We start from the raw sequence: 19,556 nt of genomic DNA, 5'->3' as shown, positions 1-19,556 counted from the left end.
TGGTGTCCGGTATCCACTCCTCTATGTCCCCTCTCCTCCACACATCTGTGCAGTTGCCTCCCAGGGCTCCCCTGCTCTCAACGGAATATGATTCCCTCAGTCTATTAATAAATTTGGACTTTATTCAAAATGCTGCGAGTCATTGTTGAATCCGCCTGTGGGATACCTAAAAAGATACTTGGAAACCCTGATCCTATTGCTGCTGTTGTCTTTAGAGGTAAGATACACCTACACTTCTTTTTTCATGTGCAAACTGCTACAACCTCTGTCTACTCTTCTCTTTGAGGTATATCATTCAATCACTGTATACAATTGTATCAAACTGTTGTCTTTACTGTAGTGCTTGTAGGAAATCACTACAATTAGCCGACTACTTGGGCAGTTTCCTAGAGCTTAATTTGAATGTCTTGGCAGTGATTCATAAACAAAACCAAGAGAACATCCTTATAAGGTCAGAAAAACAGCAACTGTTTGGCCACAATGTCTGAGCTTCAATTTTCTAAAGTTGAACCCCTTAGTGCATTCATGTGTTCCAGAGGTTATGGAAAGCTGTGAAATGTTGATTCATTCATTTTGTTTCGCTTGTCTGTGTCTGATATGCTTCCAATATCAAAGTGTCTTTTGTATTATGTTTCTTCATGTGAGATTTTGCCAAGAAATCTTGCTTAACTATATGTGCTTCTAGGTGAGAAGAAGAAAACCAAAGCAGTTGATAATGAATTGAATCCTGTTTGGAATGAAGTAAGTGAGGCATTAAAGAAAACTCTAAAAATGTCAGAGTTACAATGTGTGGATTTGTTTATTAGGCAATGATAACTCAGCCGAGAGCTGTTTTTAACAGAGCTAAAACCAAGTGAAAGCTGTGTTTCTGTAACTTTCTCTTCCTTTTAATGCAGGTGCTTGAGTTTGATCTAAAAGGCTCTGCGTTGGATGCGTCTTCATTCATCAACGTGGTTGTCAAAGACTATGAAACAATCGGCAAAGACAAGTACGTGAAAAGCATTTATCTGTACAATTACAGTTGTGTTTCTATAAAACTGTTATGAAATGTGCAAGTATGTGCAATATCCTCAACCTCCTCCCAGTGTGACAAATTACTGATCATAAAACACACTGCTGTCACTGTGGAGGAGGGTCTCGTAGTTGAAAGCAACTCAATAATCATTTTCTTTATTTACTGAACCCCCCCTTCCCCAAAAACCACCCATGTTATGCAGGTGAAACTGAAGGTATATATGTGATTATAATCCGTTAAACTATTTTCTGTTTTTTGTACACTTGCTCTGCAGCTACTTGAATTACAAAGGCTCAGTTTATTTTAAGTTTGTTAAGTTGTTATTATGATCTTTTTCTTCGGGATCAGAGTAGCATGCTTTAACGTCTCCGATCTGTTTATCACAGGACTCACTGAGACCGTGTTAAGACTTGCAGTCTCATAAAAAAAAAAGGTGCTTTGTCTCCCCTACAATAGCACTCCAGCTTCCTTAACAGGAATGTTCCCTTAAAAGGCAAAGAAAAATCACGTCTTATAAACCATCCCTAGAGAAGGATCGAGGCAGTCAGATTTTTTTTATTAATAACTCTGCAATCGTTATGTTTTGTTTGTCTGTTTATTAGGAACATATATGCACTTTGTTAAACAGACTCTTTCCCTTCCCCCTGCAGTGCAAGCAAGAACATAGACCAAATCACAACATTGTCTATGAGTCACTCTGGTGACTGATTGCATTGTGTTGTAATATAAATCACTTTGAAGCAGGCACAAAGGGTGGTTAGAGTTCGGAGCGGTGTCTCTGCCTCAGCCACGAACACACTTAACTATTTTTCCATGATTCTGCCTGCAACACATGAGGAGGGTGAATAAGAGAGCCTGCGCAGGCTTGTCATTGGCACGTCTATGATCACTAGCAGCCTATCTTGCTTTGCAGAAATGAACTTAGGATACAGTGTGAAGCTGATTCTGAAGGAAAAGATGTTTGATCCGAGATGTAGGCAAAACAACTCTCACCAGCATCTAAAAGGAATGTGACTCAGAGAGCCTGATGAAGGTTTCTAATCCGTGGTACAATCAAAATATGCTTTTTAAATTGGCAGACTGTGAGGACTGCTCTGTTGTTTGGCAAAGATGGTTTTCACCTAAATTTGCTTAGTTACGTTGAAGAACTGTAAAATGAATCAGTATGGGAGGATTCTATCATCTCGCTCTGTTACTGTAGTTCAAAGTCAGTTCCTTTTTTGTCATGGAACAGTTTCAAACACTTCAAACTTCAGAGTTATGTATTCATATGTTAGTTTGTGTAAATCAGTCCTTACATTTGGCCTCTGAAGCAGTAGAGACAGTAAATTGCAGTACCAGATTTTCTCTTCACCTTATGTTCCACAGGCTGACCCAGCTTTTCAAGGACAGCACCATTTTTATTTTTTACAGTTAGTGTGACGATGATATAAGGCACAACTGCTGAGCACAAGAGAGAACAAAAACAGAGCCTGAGCATTACCATGAAACGGATTTTTTTGAGTTCTCATGTTGCTTACTTCATACTGCCATTGCACCCGCCTACTTGGCTCTATATTTGTCCACCCTTAAACCAGGCACAGCTGTCAGCACATGCCTGTGGTTGATGTTAATTGTTTCCATCTTTTTTTTTTTTTCCTCTCGTGCACTTTTATTTGTATCATCTTGAACTTTGTTACAAGTGGGTCCTGGTGACCCAGCAAAGTGCTAAGTTCGTTCATTTAAGACAAGGAACTGCTGCTCTAAAATGGGAATTAGCAATTTTCTGTTTCATAGAGAGAGTATTAATATGTTAATATAAGGTCTACAGGTTATTTGGCCTAACGGAGTCAAACCTGTACCTAATTATGAATAAGTTTAACTATAATGTACTTATTTTTGGTCTGATTTGAGAAAATGCCCAATGTGTCGCAACCCATTGTGGGTTATTAATCACTGTGCCACATGATTTCTGGTAGGTTGTGGGAACAACTGACATCGTAGGTGTTGTTTGGTCTGTCATAACACGTGAAGAAGTGAAATCAGGAAGTGGAAACCATCATCAGAGCAACGAAAAAATCCTAGTTCTCAACAGTACCTCTAATTTCATTGTTGTGCCACTGATTGTGGAACCAAAGCATCCTCCACATTGTTTATCTTTGCTTTTACATGTGGTCTTTCAGAGCAGTTGTTTCCCCTCTGGTGTGAGCGGTTGTTTGACAAATTAAAAATCTTTGTGGTTACTTTTCAGATTAATTGGATCGACAAGAATCTCTTTGAGAGACTTGGCCAGTGGTCAAGTGAAGTCCCTCCCATACAAGAATGTGCCTTTGATCAATGACAAACAACAGGCTATTGGGGTGAATACATTTGTTTTACAAAATGATCCTTTATAGATTACATGCGCATCTATGTTATCTGTCAAAGATCATGAGCTGAGGATTGGATGACTCATTATTTGATATGGTATTACAAATAGTCAGTTGAGCTGACATGACTAACTGACATGAAACTTTTTTCAGGCTGCCATAAATTTGCTCATTGGGTACGAGCCACCCGCCAACGCAGTTCCAAATCTCAATGATCAACCTGATGGAGACATGTCTCATGTGGATGCTGGTAATTTAACAGATATGAAATTAGATACGGGTGTCTGAACAACAAATCAGGGTTTGATAGGATTTAGTGAGACAATTCTAACCCCAAAATCACTAATACATTTTTCCTTAGGTGGACACACAGGAATATGAAAATAATAATTTCAAAAGAGGACAAAACATCATCACGCCCTCTCAGCATGTGGATTGTTTTTTCACACTTCTATTTAATTTTTGATGCTATAAACTAGATAAGAAAGTTGTGAGAGTTTACAGTCTTCCAACTAAATGAAATGCACTTGTTGCCTGCTGTTATGGTTATTACCTGAAGACATGAAAGTGAAAGGGATTAGAAACGAATCTCAGAAGACTGATTATTGTGTGTTTGCATCAAAGGGGGCACGGATGAGGGCGACGAGGGGGAGGCAGATGCAGAGGGAGGATTTCAGGGCGAAGGTCCAGGAGCCCCAACTTCCCCAAACCAGCCTGGGAAACCACCAGGGAACAAACTGGTCCGTATCGGCCGTAAGAGGACTAGAGCCTTGACCAACAAGCCTCAGGATTTCCAGGTATTGTGTGTTTTTTGATTGCTGTGTTCCTGGATAATTACAAATGCCACTTTAGGAGAGTTTTTGTGTACAGTTTATCACATGAATGGCACCAGGCCCCAACAGTACACATATACTTAGAGGCTCTAATGTTTCAGATGTGCACACATACCTTTTACTGTAGTCTTGCATTTGGGGAAAACAATTATAAACTTTTTGTTCTCATAAAAGGTCCAGAGATTTATATAAAAAGACGTGTTTGCGCTGTATAAGCTGATACGTCGACCCAAATGAATCAATGGTCCCTTTAAATAAGGTTGCAGGTCATTTGTCTCTCTGTTTGTTCAGCTGCCCAACTGTGTCTCTCAATCTTCAGATCCGTATCAGGGTCATCGAGGCCCGACAGTTGCCTGGCAACAACATCAAGCCAGTGGTTAAGGTGAATGTGTGTGGACAGACACACAGGACAAGGATTAGAAGAGGAAATAACCCGTTCTTTGACGAGGTGAAGAGTCCAAACACAAAAGAATACTTTGTCAAAATGAATAACTTCTAACTTATTTTTACTTGCTTTCCTATTTTAAAGTTCTGTTTTCCGCTTTGCCACTCTTTCCTAACTTGCTTAATAACCCTCTGTGATGTTTCTCTCTTTATCTGCAGTGGTGATTGAACAGTGGAGCTTAAGGGCAGCACTGCATATTCAGCTTTCTCTTTATAATTCCTGCCATGTGCATTATCTCTTGCTGTAGTTTTTCCCAAAGCATATGCATCTCGGCTACTTAAACTGTAAGTCTGTAATACCTGTCATAATCACTGAGTGTGCCTGACATCAAGATGCATTGTGTGCAATGTGCATACAGGGAAATACTCATTCATAAGTGACTTTTTCTGTCCCTCAGATGTTTTTCTACAATGTCAACTTGCTCCCCTCAGAACTGTTTGATGAGAGCATCAGTCTGCGAGTGAGTGTATTACACCATTTAATGAAATTCTGAACAACATAAAAGGACCCTCCTTCAGTATGTGCACTCAAAATCAATGAATTATCTTTTTAATTTGCTAAAGCTGTATTTCTGTTTTCTTGACAGGTTTATGACTCCTTCTCCCTCAGATCTGACAGTCTAGTGGGAGGATTCAAGGTATGCCGTAAGGAATAATAAGTCCTTGTCCCTGCTTTGTGTGTCTTCAAGACTTTGTGAAGCAGAATTTTTGTTTTTATCACCAACGAGCTGACCAGTTTCATAATCTAATGATTCTAATGATTTGTTTTCTTGCTCACCCAGCTGGATGTTGGCTTCATTTATGATGAACCAGGTCAGTATTTCTGTGATAAATGCATTGTCTCTCAAAATATTTGAGTGTATTATACATTAAAATAAAAAAAGGAATATAATGTCATATCCAGGTCATGCCATAATGAGAAAATGGCTCCTCCTGAGTGACACTGATGACTCCAACTCCGGGGCCAGAGGCTACCTGAAAGTCAGCATAATAGTTGTGGGCACTGGAGATGAGCCTCCGGTGTGTAAAACCTACTTACTCACCATTTAATCTCTTAATAATGGAAAACAAGTATTAAAAGAGATCAGAAAAAAATAGATTATGTCAACCTCTCCTCTCCTCTCCTCTCCTCTCCTCTCCTCTCCTCTCCTCTCCTCTCCTCTCCTGGCTCCAGACTGAGCGGAGAGAGTTAAGTGATGAGCATGACGACATTGAAAGCAATCTTTTGTTGCCAGCTGGTGTCACGATGAGATGGGCCATACTCACCCTCAAAGTCTATCGTGCCGAGGACATGCCACAGAGTAAGTCCCCTTTGAATACCTGCAGATGGTGCAGTTTAAAGTGCTTCAGTCTACTTTAAAAAAAAAAAAAAATGTTTCTACTTATTTCTCCTTGCAGTGGATGATGCTTTTATTCAGACAGTGAAACATGCCTTTGGAGGGGAGGGAGATAGGAAAAACCTGGTGGATCCATACTTAGAAGTCAGCTTTGCTGGCAAAAAGGTATTTCAGGTTTAGCTAAGAAGAAACATAATTTTAAGTGTTTTTTCCATTTGTCTATTATTCTTGTTAAACATCATGTTCTCTGTTTTAGCTCTGCACAAAAGTAATTGAGAAAAATGCCAATCCAGAGTGGAATCAACTCATCCATCTCCAGGTCAAGGTATTCAAAACAAATCATAGCAACCTTTATCTTACAGGTTTGATTTAAATAAAAAAACACACACATGCCCACATGAAGACATGACTCTGTCTCTTTCTCTGTAGTTCCCATCCATGTGTGAACGCATCAAGTTGACTCTGTATGACTGGTAAGAGATAATCATTTTCTAAACAGCTGAACACTTGACCGTGATACCACAATCAATATTCAACGTGCCAGTTTTTCCTTTTGGCAGGGATCGTCTAACCAGAGATGATGCCATTGGAACAACATTTTTAAATCTGAGCACGATGTCTTCCTCTGGTGGAGAGATTGAAGGTGAATAAACCTATAAGTTGTAATTTTCTTTCTGATCAATGTTGTATTTGATCAAAGTAAGTTATTAAAACTTGACATTTGATTATTTTGTTTTCATTTGGAACAGATACTCGGGCTGAAAACAACGCTGTGCCTGATCGTACGTATAAAATAACCTGTTGCTCTGTAACTTAAACAATCCTCAGATTTTTACCTGCTACAGTCTCCGGGCATTTTTACCAAAAGTGAATGAATGTAGTCAATCTTATTCCAAAGTCCATAGTAGATCTTTGGATTTATTTGACCCTGACTTAAGGTTCACCGGGTGTAATCCTTCTGCCTCTTCTTGTCTTTCCTTACATTTTATTTTTACAAGCCTTGAAACCGTCTGTGGATTTTAACACAGAGTGTGTTCGTGTTACAGTGAGCACAGCAGCGTCCGAGATCGGATTTCTCCCGGCTTTTGGACCTTGTTATGTCAACCTGTACGGTAGTCCAAGAGAATTTACCGGCCTGCCCGACCCATACGAGGAGCTCAACTTTGGGAAGGTCAGACTCTGGTACATAGCTAGTGATATTTTACAGACATGGAAATGTTTACATGAGATATTTACATTTTAAACTCTTGCAGGGTGAGGGGGTGGCCTACAGGGGGAGGGTCCTCGTTGAGCTGTCTACTCAGCTTGATGGAAAGGTTGATAAGAGCCTGGATGACATCTCCAATGATGACATCCTGGTGGCACAGGTAAACACTTTATACTATAATATAATAATATACTGCCATCTTCTTATTAATGTGATGCATATCATGAGCCGTATGATACAAGTTGTCACTTCTCTAAAGAAAACACTGAAGAATAGACAATAGACACACGCTGAAAAAGAAACGGTTTAGAAAAATAGTCTCACCCTGACCTCTGATAGTGCCACATCCTTTATAATTGTCTACAGAAATACCAGCGGAGGAGGAAGTACTGTCTATGCGCTGTGTTCCACAGTGCGTGCCTGCTCCAGGAGCCGGGCGAGCCAATACAGTTCGAGGTCAGCATTGGTAACTATGGTAACAAGCTGGACTCCACCTGCAAGCCTCTGTCGTCCACCACCCAATACAGCTATGCTGTGTTTGACGGTATGAAAAGAAGATGTCTGCATGATTTAAATAATCACTTTTTTAAACTTCCTGACATTTAATAATCTCTTTTTTTTTACTTTTTTTTCTGTCCTTTGACTCATGTTTTGAAGTTGAATCATGTCCATGACTCAAAGAATGAGGAGTTGTGTGACTTTTTAATAAATAACTGGTGCATTTAATAGCTTCAATACATTTCATAGGTTTACAACTCTTATAATAATTCATTTTATTGCCATTTGAATTAAATACATAAAATGATCTTTTCAGAATATTATTATTCTTTACTGTGAGAGGAGGTGACATTTGATGGTTCACCTGGCTAACTGTAAATCCTGCTGTTAGCCTGTATTTAAGGGATCAGAAGCCACATGGACAGCAACATGTAATGTGCACTACACCCCACAATAAGTGTTAAAAATAACAGGGTATACTTATTTCTTATCCCACAGGTAATCACTACTATTACCTGCCCTGGGCTGACACTAAGCCTGTGGTGATTCTCACATCATACTGGGAAGACATCAGCCACCGTTTGCACTCCGTCAATGTTCTCCTCTTCATTGCTGAGAGACTGGTGGGAACAAGTCCTATTAACACAATGTATGGCCAAATATTCCACATGTTTACACAAGTAGAACAGCTGAGTAACTTCTCTTTATCTGACTTTGTGATTCATGAAAGGAGTCCAATCTCACCTCTTTAAAAACTGCCGTCGTAGCCAAGGTATCTGAGACACGCCTGGCGGAGATTTGGCTCAAGCTCATCAACAACCTGATTGAGGACCTTAACAGGTAACACAGGACCAGACAGATTCTCCTCTAGAACCTCATGAAGTAATGCTATAATAAACATTTATTTATAGCTGATCTGTAGTGTGGTTGTTGCTTATCTGGTGTAATTCTGTTTTCTTTGAATTGTTCCCGTCCAGTATTTCTTTCACTAACAACGTTTTGACAGTTTCCAGCTTCCAGATCTGGAGGGCCAGCCCAATGTGACTGCGCTAGACCTTCAGATGAAAAAGCTGCGTGATGCTGCTGTGGAGGGTATTAAACAGATGGCAGGTAGCATGAGAGAGGAGGCCACAGATGTCAAGGCTACTGTCGGTGACATTGAAGACTGGGTGGAAAGAATCAGGCAGCTGGCCGACGAGGTCAGGAGAAAAATCTATCCCATTGTTAAATGCAACCTTGCTCTTTACAATAAAGAGCTGAGGCTAAAAATATTGAACTAAAATTGTGTCTCCATTAGCCTCAGAACAGCATGCCAGATGTGATCATCTGGATGCTAAGAGGAGAGAAGCGGATAGCTTTTGCTCGAGTCCCAGCAAACCAGATCCTGTACTCTGACTTCAGCGAACAGGCTCGTGGCAGACACTGTGGACAGACCCAGACCATCTTTATGCAGGTAAAAAACACAACAACGTTTGTGTATACTTTAGTTTAATATTTCATATCGGGGCGCAGATTTAACGATTAAACATCACCCTTGTTACTCTGCACCAGAAATACAGCAGAATTCTAAATAACCGATAATTTCTTAACATAAGAATGTTATTAACTTTTTCAAATAACAATAAAATAGGCTACCCACAGTTTGCTTTTGGACAGTGTAACTGTGCTCAATTTTGACTGTTTTTTTTTTTTTTTTTTTAATGTTTTCTACATTCATACTGGTGCACTAGTCTAAATCTGAATGTCTTTTTAATCTACAAGGAAGTTAGTCGATAGAAACACCCCTTTATTTCAGTGTTGACTCACTTATAATCTTTGTTTGTAAGTACCCCTTGGACAAAAACAAAGGTGTGAAGATTCCTGTTCAGCTGCGGGTCAACATGTGGCTCGGCCTCTCTGCCCATGAGAAGAAGTTCAACAGCTTCTCAGAAGGAAACTTCAGTGTTTATGCTGAAATGGTACAGCAGCCACACACAAAAATACCCTTTTTTAATAATACAAACATATTATCTTCCATAAATTTAATATGCTATTGTGTAAAATTAACCCTCCCAAACAGTATGAGAACCAGGCCCAAGTCTTTGGGAAGTGGGGAACTACCGGCCTGGTGGGTCGCCATAAGTTCTCAGATGTGACTGGAAAAGTGAAACTCAAACAAGAACGCTTTATGCCACCACGCGGATGGGAATGGGAGAAGGACTGGTTTGTTGACCCCGCGCGATGGTAAGTTTAAGAAACTCAATTTATCACAAACAAGCACACACACTCAAACAGTCCCCTGTGAGTCAGGACATGAACCGTCTCAAGTATAAACATCCTCTTATCGCTGTGCATTTGAACACACTCCAGAGTCTTGTTCATATTTCACTGCTGTCCTCTGTTGACTAGCAGTTAGCATAAATCATCACTTTGACCAGCCAAAGCACAGAGCCCTGTCCTGAAGACAATCACAGGAAATCAAAGGAATTCGGGAATCAACCGATGTTTTGCTTGGACACACCCCACCTATCCATTAGTGTCTCCTGCTCCTGAAGTGCTTACATTCTCCCACAGGGGTTCATGTAAATCATTTTATCTCTCTGAATCCTGTTTATCATGGCCCCACATAGCTTCTGTGTGAGTCACAGACCTCCTCATCGACCTGTGTGCGTTGCTGCTTTTTCTTACAGCTTGTTGACAGAAGCCGATGCCGGCCACACAGAGTTCACAGATGAAGTTTTTCAGAATGAAACACGTTTCCCTGGTGGGGAGTGGAAGCCTGCAGCAGAGCCTTACACTGACGTGGTACGACTTTCTGCTGTCACACTCAAATTTACACAATCTAATATTTACCTTTCAAGGACATAATGCAAAAGAATGGTTGAAGATAACGGGACCAAAACCTTTCTATTCATAGTAAGTTTCCAATTGTATGAGTTTCTCTGGCTATTATGTACTTAGGACAGGTGGGTGGCTTTGTGGCTGCTCTAATATAAAAAAACAGATGTTGGGGGATGTGGTTTAAACATTAGCAATCAAATATGAACTCTGACTCACTAGTGATTTATCATAGGCTCTCTAGGCACTTGTTTTTAATAAGAAATCTCAGATAAACTAGCTTCAAGCGACCTGTAGAAAAGTTATGTACTAGTTGGAATGAAAGAGTGTCTTTGTGTTGTGTAGAATGGAGAAAAAGTTCAAAGCCCAGGAGAGTTTGATTGTCCGCCCGGGTGGACCTGGGACGATGACTGGAGCTTTGATAGCAACAGGGCTGTGGACGAGAGAGGTAAGACAGACACTATAGCATAAAATATTTGATGACATTTTCCTCTAACATTTTTATGTTCTAAACACTGTGATTCTAACTGCCTCTTTTGATGCAATGTCTGCATGGGTTTTTTAACGCTAGGCTGGGAATACGGAGTTACAATTCCTCCTGACGACAAGCCCAAGTCCTGGGTTGCAGCAGAAAAAATGTACCATGTCCATCGCAGGAAGAGACTTGTAAGACCGCGGAAAAAGACATCTGAGAAAATGCCTGCTACTGAGGTGAGGAAGCGGTAGATAAGAAAGAGAGTGCAGGAGGGATTGCGGTTTTTCATGAGGTTAATCATAAATTGTCCTTGTCTCTTGCAGAGGCGAGAACCAGGGGAAGGCTGGGAATACTCGTCCCTGATTGGCTGGAAGTTCCACAGGAAGGAGCGCTCCTCTGACACGTTCCGTCGCCGCCGCTGGAGAAGAAAAATGGTCCCATCAGACTGCATTGGGGCCTCAGCCATCTTCAGACTGGAAGGGGCACTAGTGAGTCTCAGTTCAGAAATATTGCAAAATGTGTGTTGTATCTCTATAAAGTTGCCATGGTAAAACATGTTTTTATGCCATCTGAGTCATTTCCCCTCATTATTTTCCTGCATGTGCCTGTTCCTGTCAGATGTTGGCTCAGGAAGTTTATTTTAGTTCTGCTTTCTCTTCATTTCTTCAATTACCCTAAAATGCTTTGTTCTGAATTTTTCTTTTAAGCTCCTTACTCTGCATTCTTTTCTCAGGGGGTTGATGTTGATGAAAAGGCCAGTAAAACGGAAGCAGCCAAAGTATTTGGTGCCAACACTCCTACAGTTTCCTGCCACTTTAGCCGTAAGTAGCTGGCTCAGATAAAGTGCTCACTGATCGCTCTTTAAACTTCCTGACTGCTTCTGATGCACGATAACACTAAGTCATAAGCTCCTTTTTTTCAACCGAAAGGACTTTCCCGCGGAACTAGGGACCTTTTGAGGAACTATGTGTATTTTGCACGTGAATGCAGGAAGCAAGGCATTTAGAAAACGATCTAGTGTATGCACAATCAAAAAACAGATGTCCTAAAGTTTTGATTTCATAATCACACAAAAAAAACAAATAATTTTTGATTAAATCTTTCTCTAAGAAATTCATTGCTGGGGTTAACATCATTTATCATCTTAAAAAGTGCTCCTTTGGCTTTGGGGGAAAGGGGGGGAGCGAGGTACCAGGTTCTTATTTTTCTACTGTAACATCTTCATTAGAGTACTCTTTTCTTTTTAATGAAACACTGAACACAACACTCATCTCCTTTCCTTTGTCAATCAATGAAGTCATTTGCAATGCAATACAGCCTGATTTACAGCCTGATTTGCATAATCTTCCCGGGACTTCAGCCATTAGTGGAAATTCTGACAGCAATGGGCCACAGGAACCATTTAGTTCCTTCAAGAGAAGTCCCTGGAACTAAAAGTTCTGAGGACCTTCGGTTGAAAAGGGGGCAATAAACTCAGTGAAATCCGGAATAAACACACTCTTTTGTCTAATCAGAATTGTATCAGGTATCCCCTGAAGTTTTCATGGTGATATAGTCTAACATGCTGAGTAATATTATTTACCCTCAGGGTCCTACTTATATCATCTGAGAGTGTATGTGTATCAGGCGAGGAGTCTCTGTGCCATGGACAAAGACAGCTTCTCAGGTAAAAAAACAACAAACAGAAGAGAAATGCATTTAGAATACTTTGTGTGTTCATTTATGAAATGTTAAAAAGTTACATTAAACATCCCAAGTTCCTTGTAACATCAACCAAAATAACACCCTGATCCTCTACAGACCCATACGCCCATGTGTCATTCCTACATGTGAGTAAGACCACAGAAGTCATAAGATCCACCCTGAACCCCACTTGGGATCAGACTCTCATCTTCGAGGACATTGAAATCTACGGAGACCCACAGACTATTGCACAAAACCCTCCTGATGTTGTGTTGGAGCTGTACGACAGCGATCAAGTGGTACGTTGTGTTGTAACCTGCCTAACTTCTCATGAAATCACATTTCATTTGATTTCTATGATGGCTATGTTCAAGTTTTGCTAAGTTTTGTCTGCTGTCTTATTTTATTTACAAGGGTAAAGATGAGCCCATGGGTCGCTGTACATGCCCACCAATAGTGAAACTGAACCCCAGTGTGGCTGTCAGCTCCAAGCTGCTTTGGTTCCCTGTCACTAAAAAAGGTCGCGGTGCTGGGGAGGTGCTGCTGGCTGCAGAGCTCATACTAAAGGATAAGGTAAAGATCAAAGAAAGTAAACATACCTGGACTGACGTTTATAAAACTGTACTTAGAAGGTGTTGTTGTGTTGCTCCCTTCAGGGGAATGATGGAGATCTGCCTCTGGTGCCTCCTCGGCGAGGGGAGAAGCTCTACATGGTCCCCCAGGGAATCAGGCCTGTAGTGCAACTCACTGCAATAGAGGTGCGACATCAAACCATACACTGTTCCTTTGCCTGCTGCTGTTCATTTCCATCACACACACTACATGATCAGACAACACCAGACCAACCTTCTGATTTCTTTACTAATCTCTTTTCACTTATCTCCTGAACTGTTTGTAGTCTGTTTAATATTCTGGATGATTTCTTTTTGTCCCTGAATGTATTTATATGATCCTAGGTCTTAACTTGGGGCTTGAGAAATATGAAGACCTACCAGTTGGCCACAGTTTGCTCCCCCAGTTTGATAGTGGAATGCGGTGGTGAAATTGTTCAAACCGCTGTCATCAAGAACTTCAAGAAGAACCCAAACTTCCCCGGATCTGTGCTCACTCTCAAAGTGGTACTAACCCTCAGAATTTGCAAAGAAACTATCCAGACACGGACAGTCACAAATCCTGTTTTTCCTGACACAGTCTGTTTCATTCGTTTACTTTAGCTTCTTCCCAAAGAGGAGATGTACACCCCTCCCATTGTGCTGAAGGTAATCGACCACCGACCATTTGGTAGGAAACCTGTCGTGGGTCAGTGCACCATCGACTGCTTGGAGGAGTTTCGCTGTGATCCGTATGGCATTAACAATGAAGTCTGCATGTCTGCAAGAGGTATTGCATGGCAGATACACACACATTAAAGCTCCTGTGAGGAGTTTTTAATTGACAATGAGACAGACTGGATTTAATTCATAATTAAGGCCATAATTGGCTACACTGATTAATTGTGTATCTGTGATTTTAAATGCCTGGTAATACTGCTGTGGGATAGGTGTCAGGAGGAGTGATAAACAGACTTTGATAACATTTACATTTACAGCAACAATCCACAATGAGTATGCATTTGATCATTTAAAGAAAGTGGGATGATTTTTCTTTTTTTAAATACAACAAACACGAGAAGGAATCGACACAAACCGAAAATTCATCCCAGGAGCTTTAAATACAGTTATTATATTCCTACACAATATCAACTCATTCTACCTTGTTTCTGCTTGTGTTGCAGTGGCAATGATAAACGCCTCTTATGGAGATGTTGTTTTAGACATTGAGGAGAGATCCATCATGAAAACTGAGGTATATAACCTTTAACAATATACTCACAAGGTGGTGGACAGTTATTTAATTTCAACTTGATTTTTAATATGTTTTCTTGGTTTGCTCCCCACTTTGTAGCTTCAAGCAGACAAGGTGAGATTTTCACATTTCACAGATAGTCTTCTCATAGATTTTATGCCCAAACAAGCTGATTTTGATTTTATTTTCCTGTAGGAGGAGGAAGCAGTCGACTGGTGGAGTAAGTTCTTTGCTTCGATTGGGGAGCAAGAGAAGTGTGGGCCCTACCTGAAGAAGGGATACGACAAACTTCAGGTGTGAACACATCATGACATAATCTTTGCTCCGGTTTGTGATGGTTTCATTAGATACAGAATTCTAGCTCAACAGATATTTTTTTTTACTGGGCAGTGGCTCTTTTATTGAGACTTTTTGCTCAGATGCTGATGAAAGCAGACATTAGGAAGATTAAGTAGGAGGATCTGAAAATGAAACACGGCACACATGTGGGAGTTCTGTGAAAACTCACAAACAAGGTGTGAAGTAAAAAAAAAGTTGGGCTTTAAACTCATGAATAAAAAGTGTGGCTTAGTTTTGAGTAGCAGATAATGTGCTTTGATTATCATAGAGGTGGTTTTTGGACTTCCCTGTTGGATGTAGATTTATCATTTTGTAATTTGGTTTTCAGGTATATAACTGTGAACTAGAGGAGATTGCACAGTTCCAGGGACTCACTGATTTCTGCAGCACTTTCAAACTCCAGCGAGGAAAGACTGAAGATGAGGAAGAGGATCCCTCAGTGGTGGGAGAGTTCAAGGTAAAGAGGACACAATTGAGAGGAACGTTTTCTGCCTCTTTTCGTGGCACTTGGTTGCCCTCTTGTGGATTATTTAGGAACTAAAATTAAAGTCTAAGGACTCATACCTTTTGTAAAATCTATGGTTATCTTGGTGGGAAGATAGATAGCTAGTCTTATTTTATTTTGTTCAGGTTGTTATTGCAGAGGTAATGAAGGACTTTGGGGTGGAGGGGTGAGAGGGGTTCTCTGTGATTATATCGTCTTAACAATAAATATAAATGGCTTTTAGAAGAGATGTTACATGTTGTGCTGTCTCCTGTTCTAATGCAGGGCTCATTCAAGATTTACCCGCTGTCCGATGACCCAGGGGTGACAGCACCACCCCGCCAGTTCAAAGAGCTTCCTGAAAGTGTACCTCAGGAATGCCTCGTCAGGATTTATGTTGTGCGATGTATCGACCTGCAGCCTAAGGATACAAATGGCTTGGTGAGATTTTTAATAAGTACAACTGAACAAGAGCCCTGGTTTAACTGATACAGGTCACACAGCACAATCATGCTCTAGATTTGTTATTGCTTTATTCTTTGGATTTCAGTGTGACCCCTATATCAAGATTGCACTGGGGAGGAAATCTCTAGACGACAGAGATAACTACAAACCAAACACCCTTAACCCAGAGTTTGGGAGGTGAAAGTTGCTCACTGTTTATCTTGTGTTTGCTAAAAAAGATTCTGACACATTGCAAGTTTGTGTAGGAACGACAACAAAGGCATTAAAGAAACATGTTCTTCGTTTTTTTCCTCAGAATGTTTGAGCTGTCGTGCTTCCTGCCTCAAGACAAGGACCTGAAGATCGCCGTGTACGACTATGACCTCCTGAGCAGAGATGAGAAAGTGGGTGAGACCATCATAGATTTGGAGAACAGGCTCCTGTCTCGTTTCAGGCCCTGCTGTGGCATGCCGGAGACTTACTGTGTGTACGTATGAACTATCTATTTATGTGTGTAACATCTCCAGTACAGTTAACACATCCTAAAAAGTAAGTGGTTTAGTTAATCAAGCCAAACCTACAAAGCTGCTATTTTCTCACAGCTCAGGGATCAATCGGTGGAGAGACCAGCTGAAGCCCTCTCAGATCCTCCAGAATGTGGCGAGGGTGAGAGGCATTACTCCGCCACGCATAGAGGCGGATGGAAGCTCGTTGACGCTTTCAGGAAAACAATACAACCTGCAAGATTTTGGTACCAGCATTCTGAAATGTCCTATTATCAAGTTGTTTGTATAGTATTGATGATTATATCCAATATCTATATGAGTTTATATTGACCTTTATAAGTTTGCAGAATATTTAAAAAAATCACTATTGGTGTGTTTTCATGCAACTTCTGAAGTATTATATTCTAATAACATTGACTTTTGTGTTCTGCTTAACCTTGTGCAGAAGCCAACACTGTAATCCACACCCACTTGGGCCCAGCCAGGGAGAGGCTGGCCCTTCATGTCCTCAGAAACCAAGGCCTGGTACCAGAGCATGTGGAGACTAGAACCCTGTGCAGCTCCCACCAACCCAATCTGTCCCAGGTTAAGATACCGGCAACTGCACTGCATTATTTGTCCTCGTTTTTTAGGTGAGCAACTTCATGGTGTTGTATACTAGCTTTGTTGAAAATCCAGTTGTTCTTCTCCCATGACTACAGGGCCAAATCCAGATGTGGGTGGACATTTTCCCAAAGAGCCTGGGTTTGCCCGGACCTCCATGTGACATTACCCCACGCAAGGCCAAGAAGTAAGTCATAGAATATCAAAATAAGAATATGAAAAAGTAATATTTTATTACATGTATAATACTGTATGATGTTAAATCTTCACAGGTACTTTTTGAGAGCCATCGTTTGGAACACAACGGATGTCATTCTGGATGAAACAAGCATCACAGGAGAAAACATGAGTGATATCTACGTTAAGGGGTACAATACTTGCCTTGTCTTTAGTTTGAACTCTTCATTCATGCCGTGATTACATATGTTTTACCTTTTGAGTATTTTGTTTCTGCCAGTTAAACTCATTCACCAAAAAGCTTTTTTTGATTTGAGCATTTCTGAATATCCTAGATGGATGCCAGGTATGGAGGAAGACAAGCAGAAGACTGATGTCCACTACAGATCCTTGGATGGAGATGGAAATTTCAACTGGAGGTTCATCTTTGGGTTTGAGTACCTTCCTGCAGAACAGCTGAGCGTTGTTACCAGAAAAGTGAGTAAGAGCATTGTAGCGACCTATTTTAAACCAACCCAGTGTTGTTCTTAATAAGCCAGTGCGGGGTGAACTGAAACTTGGACGTGTGTTCTGTTTGATGCAACAACTCCAAAATCCAAATATGCATGTCATCAGTTTGGATCACACCAATCCGTTTATTCAACTTTTCCAGAAGGTGATCATGATATGTGGAATACGATAATTGGATGCAATATTAAATTAAGCTCAATAGATGCACGCCAACATTCTGACTGTGTCTAAAAACCTGTATGCCTTCAGCTTGCATACCTGGCTGTAATCCCCTGGAAAGCCAAGGCTCCACCTGGTGTTCAATGTTGGAATTACAAGCAAAAATACACTGAGTTAATCTGTGTCACATTCAGAGATAAAATAAATTAAAATAAAATACACAATTTGGCTCCGACAGTCATTGAGCACAACCACATCATTACGCGACTGTTGTTCATGTATACTCTGAAGGGGATGCTATGATGGCTGATAATTACTCTGATCAATAATGTTTTTCTTTTCATAGGAACACTTTTGGAACCTGGACAAAACTGAATTTAGGATTCCTCCTAAATTAATCATCCAGATATGGGACAATGACAAATTCTCCCTGGATGACTACTTAGGTAAAACAGACACATCATTAACCCCATTTTATGCTATTGCCATATAATGGGGAAGACTTGAACAATATGTTTGCGTAAAGATAGTAATAAAATCCATTTCATTATTTTCTTTGTATCTATATCTTTGTTATAGGTTCAGTTGAGCTGGACCTTCTCAGTTTGATCCCTCCTGCTAAGACCCCGGAAAAGTGCAGCCTAAAGATGTTGCCAGGGATGGGGGGCTCAGCTTCCTCCAAAAAGCCACAACCCAACTCCCTCTTCTCCCAGAAGTCTGTTCGAGGCTGGTGGCCATGTGCGATTGAGCAGGATGGGAAGCGTGTGCTTGGCGTAGGTTTTTTTTTGTCCACGACACATCCAGTTCTTTTGTTTGATACTTTTGTTTCCTGTCACTATTTAAGGCTGTGTTTCACAATTTCACAGGGGAAGGTAGAGATGACACTAGAAATAGTGGAAGAGAGGGAGATGCAGGAGAGACCTGCTGGGAAAGGCAGAGATGAGCCAAACATGAATCCCAAACTGGACCAACCCAAGTAGGAAATCTAAGTCCTCAAAAAAATTAAAATGCATTAAGAATAAGGGTTTGTACTTCTAGTAATTGCTTGTTGTTAAATGAAATCATGTGAATATTACTGTGTTTCTCATACAGCCGACCTGACACATCATTCTTCTGGTTTACAAACCCATGCAAGACCATGAAGTTCATAGTTTGGCGCAGGTTTAAATGGATTTTCATCCTAGGGATTCTCCTCCTGCTTGTTCTTCTGTTCCTTGGGATCATGTTCTACTCCCTACCAGTAAGATAATGTATTTTTGCTGACATATACTGTATACATATATATAATTTGTTTGTTCTGTTTTCTAAAACTAACAAATGTTTTTTTCTGTGACTAATTGTAGTTTCCTCCCAGTATTTTCTTCTTATCTAACTGACTTTCATTCTCTTTCTATCTACAGAACTACATCTCAATGAAGATTGTGAAGCCTTTCTCCTAAGGGGCACGCTGTCTGCCTTCCTGCGAAAGAACCTAAAGTCTTGTTCACTGGCACCATTCCCACAGAAATATGCAATAACTTCTTCTCCTGATACCTTAGCAGATCGATATTCTCCTTGCTTTTATCACATAATCAGAAATATCAGCATTTTCTTTTTTTTGCACTTTGAGTAATTATTTGATGTCTTAAATCTTTGATAATCTCCTTATGTTAAAATTCATATGTAAAACAAGAATGCCAGGAATGAGATATTTGAATAAACTGTTGTATTCGCATTGTCAATATTTTATTATATTTTGCACACATTTGAATTGAATAAATACATAAATAAAACTGCATAAACATAAAAAATAAAGTGTCTTAGTGTAGTGTTAAAACTGGGACTGCTTTAGT

At 40.4% G+C, this 19,556-nt stretch overlaps 1 protein-coding gene across 1 annotated transcript; it reads left to right on the top strand.

Annotated features, from left to right (window-relative positions):
* Window positions 1–5: 5 nt before the first annotated feature.
* myofl (myoferlin like) lies at window positions 6–19,445 on the top strand. Its single transcript, XM_020630915.3, has 54 exons — window positions 6–217; window positions 686–741; window positions 897–988; window positions 3,246–3,354; window positions 3,517–3,613; window positions 3,988–4,160; window positions 4,516–4,644; window positions 5,039–5,101; window positions 5,228–5,278; window positions 5,423–5,453; window positions 5,545–5,660; window positions 5,815–5,941; window positions 6,039–6,142; window positions 6,234–6,302; window positions 6,407–6,450; window positions 6,538–6,620; window positions 6,727–6,759; window positions 7,024–7,148; window positions 7,231–7,344; window positions 7,551–7,728; window positions 8,181–8,305; window positions 8,413–8,522; window positions 8,689–8,881; window positions 8,980–9,135; window positions 9,509–9,640; window positions 9,742–9,905; window positions 10,352–10,466; window positions 10,845–10,947; window positions 11,071–11,210; window positions 11,298–11,462; window positions 11,708–11,795; window positions 12,563–12,640; window positions 12,775–12,956; window positions 13,072–13,230; window positions 13,314–13,415; window positions 13,614–13,775; window positions 13,872–14,037; window positions 14,432–14,502; window positions 14,602–14,616; window positions 14,698–14,796; window positions 15,170–15,298; window positions 15,611–15,766; window positions 15,876–15,967; window positions 16,086–16,256; window positions 16,372–16,520; window positions 16,721–16,860; window positions 16,977–17,065; window positions 17,151–17,246; window positions 17,391–17,532; window positions 18,071–18,170; window positions 18,304–18,497; window positions 18,591–18,700; window positions 18,817–18,964; window positions 19,125–19,445. The coding sequence occupies exons 1-54, from the start codon at window positions 130–132 to the stop codon at window positions 19,161–19,163; spliced, it is 6,162 nt and encodes a 2,053-aa protein (XP_020486571.2). The 5' UTR covers window positions 6–129; the 3' UTR covers window positions 19,164–19,445.
* Window positions 19,446–19,556: the final 111 nt, after the last annotated feature.

Source organism: Labrus bergylta, chromosome 10 (genome assembly GCF_963930695.1).
Source record: "Labrus bergylta chromosome 10, fLabBer1.1, whole genome shotgun sequence".
NCBI lineage: Eukaryota > Metazoa > Chordata > Actinopteri > Labriformes > Labridae > Labrus > Labrus bergylta.
This window is presented reverse-complemented; position numbering and strand designations above follow the sequence as displayed.

Bases quoted from the DNA above. Each gene is read 5' to 3' on its own strand.
- myofl (XM_020630915.3), top strand. From the start codon at position 130: ATGCTGCGAGTCATTGTTGAATCCGCCTGTGGGATACCTAAAAAGATA. The intron at 218-685 runs GTAAGATACACC...ATGTGCTTCTAG, and splicing joins TGCTGCTGTTGTCTTTAGAG to GTGAGAAGAAGAAAACCAAA. The intron at 9,136-9,508 runs GTAAAAAACACA...TTTGTTTGTAAG, and splicing joins CCCAGACCATCTTTATGCAG to TACCCCTTGGACAAAAACAA.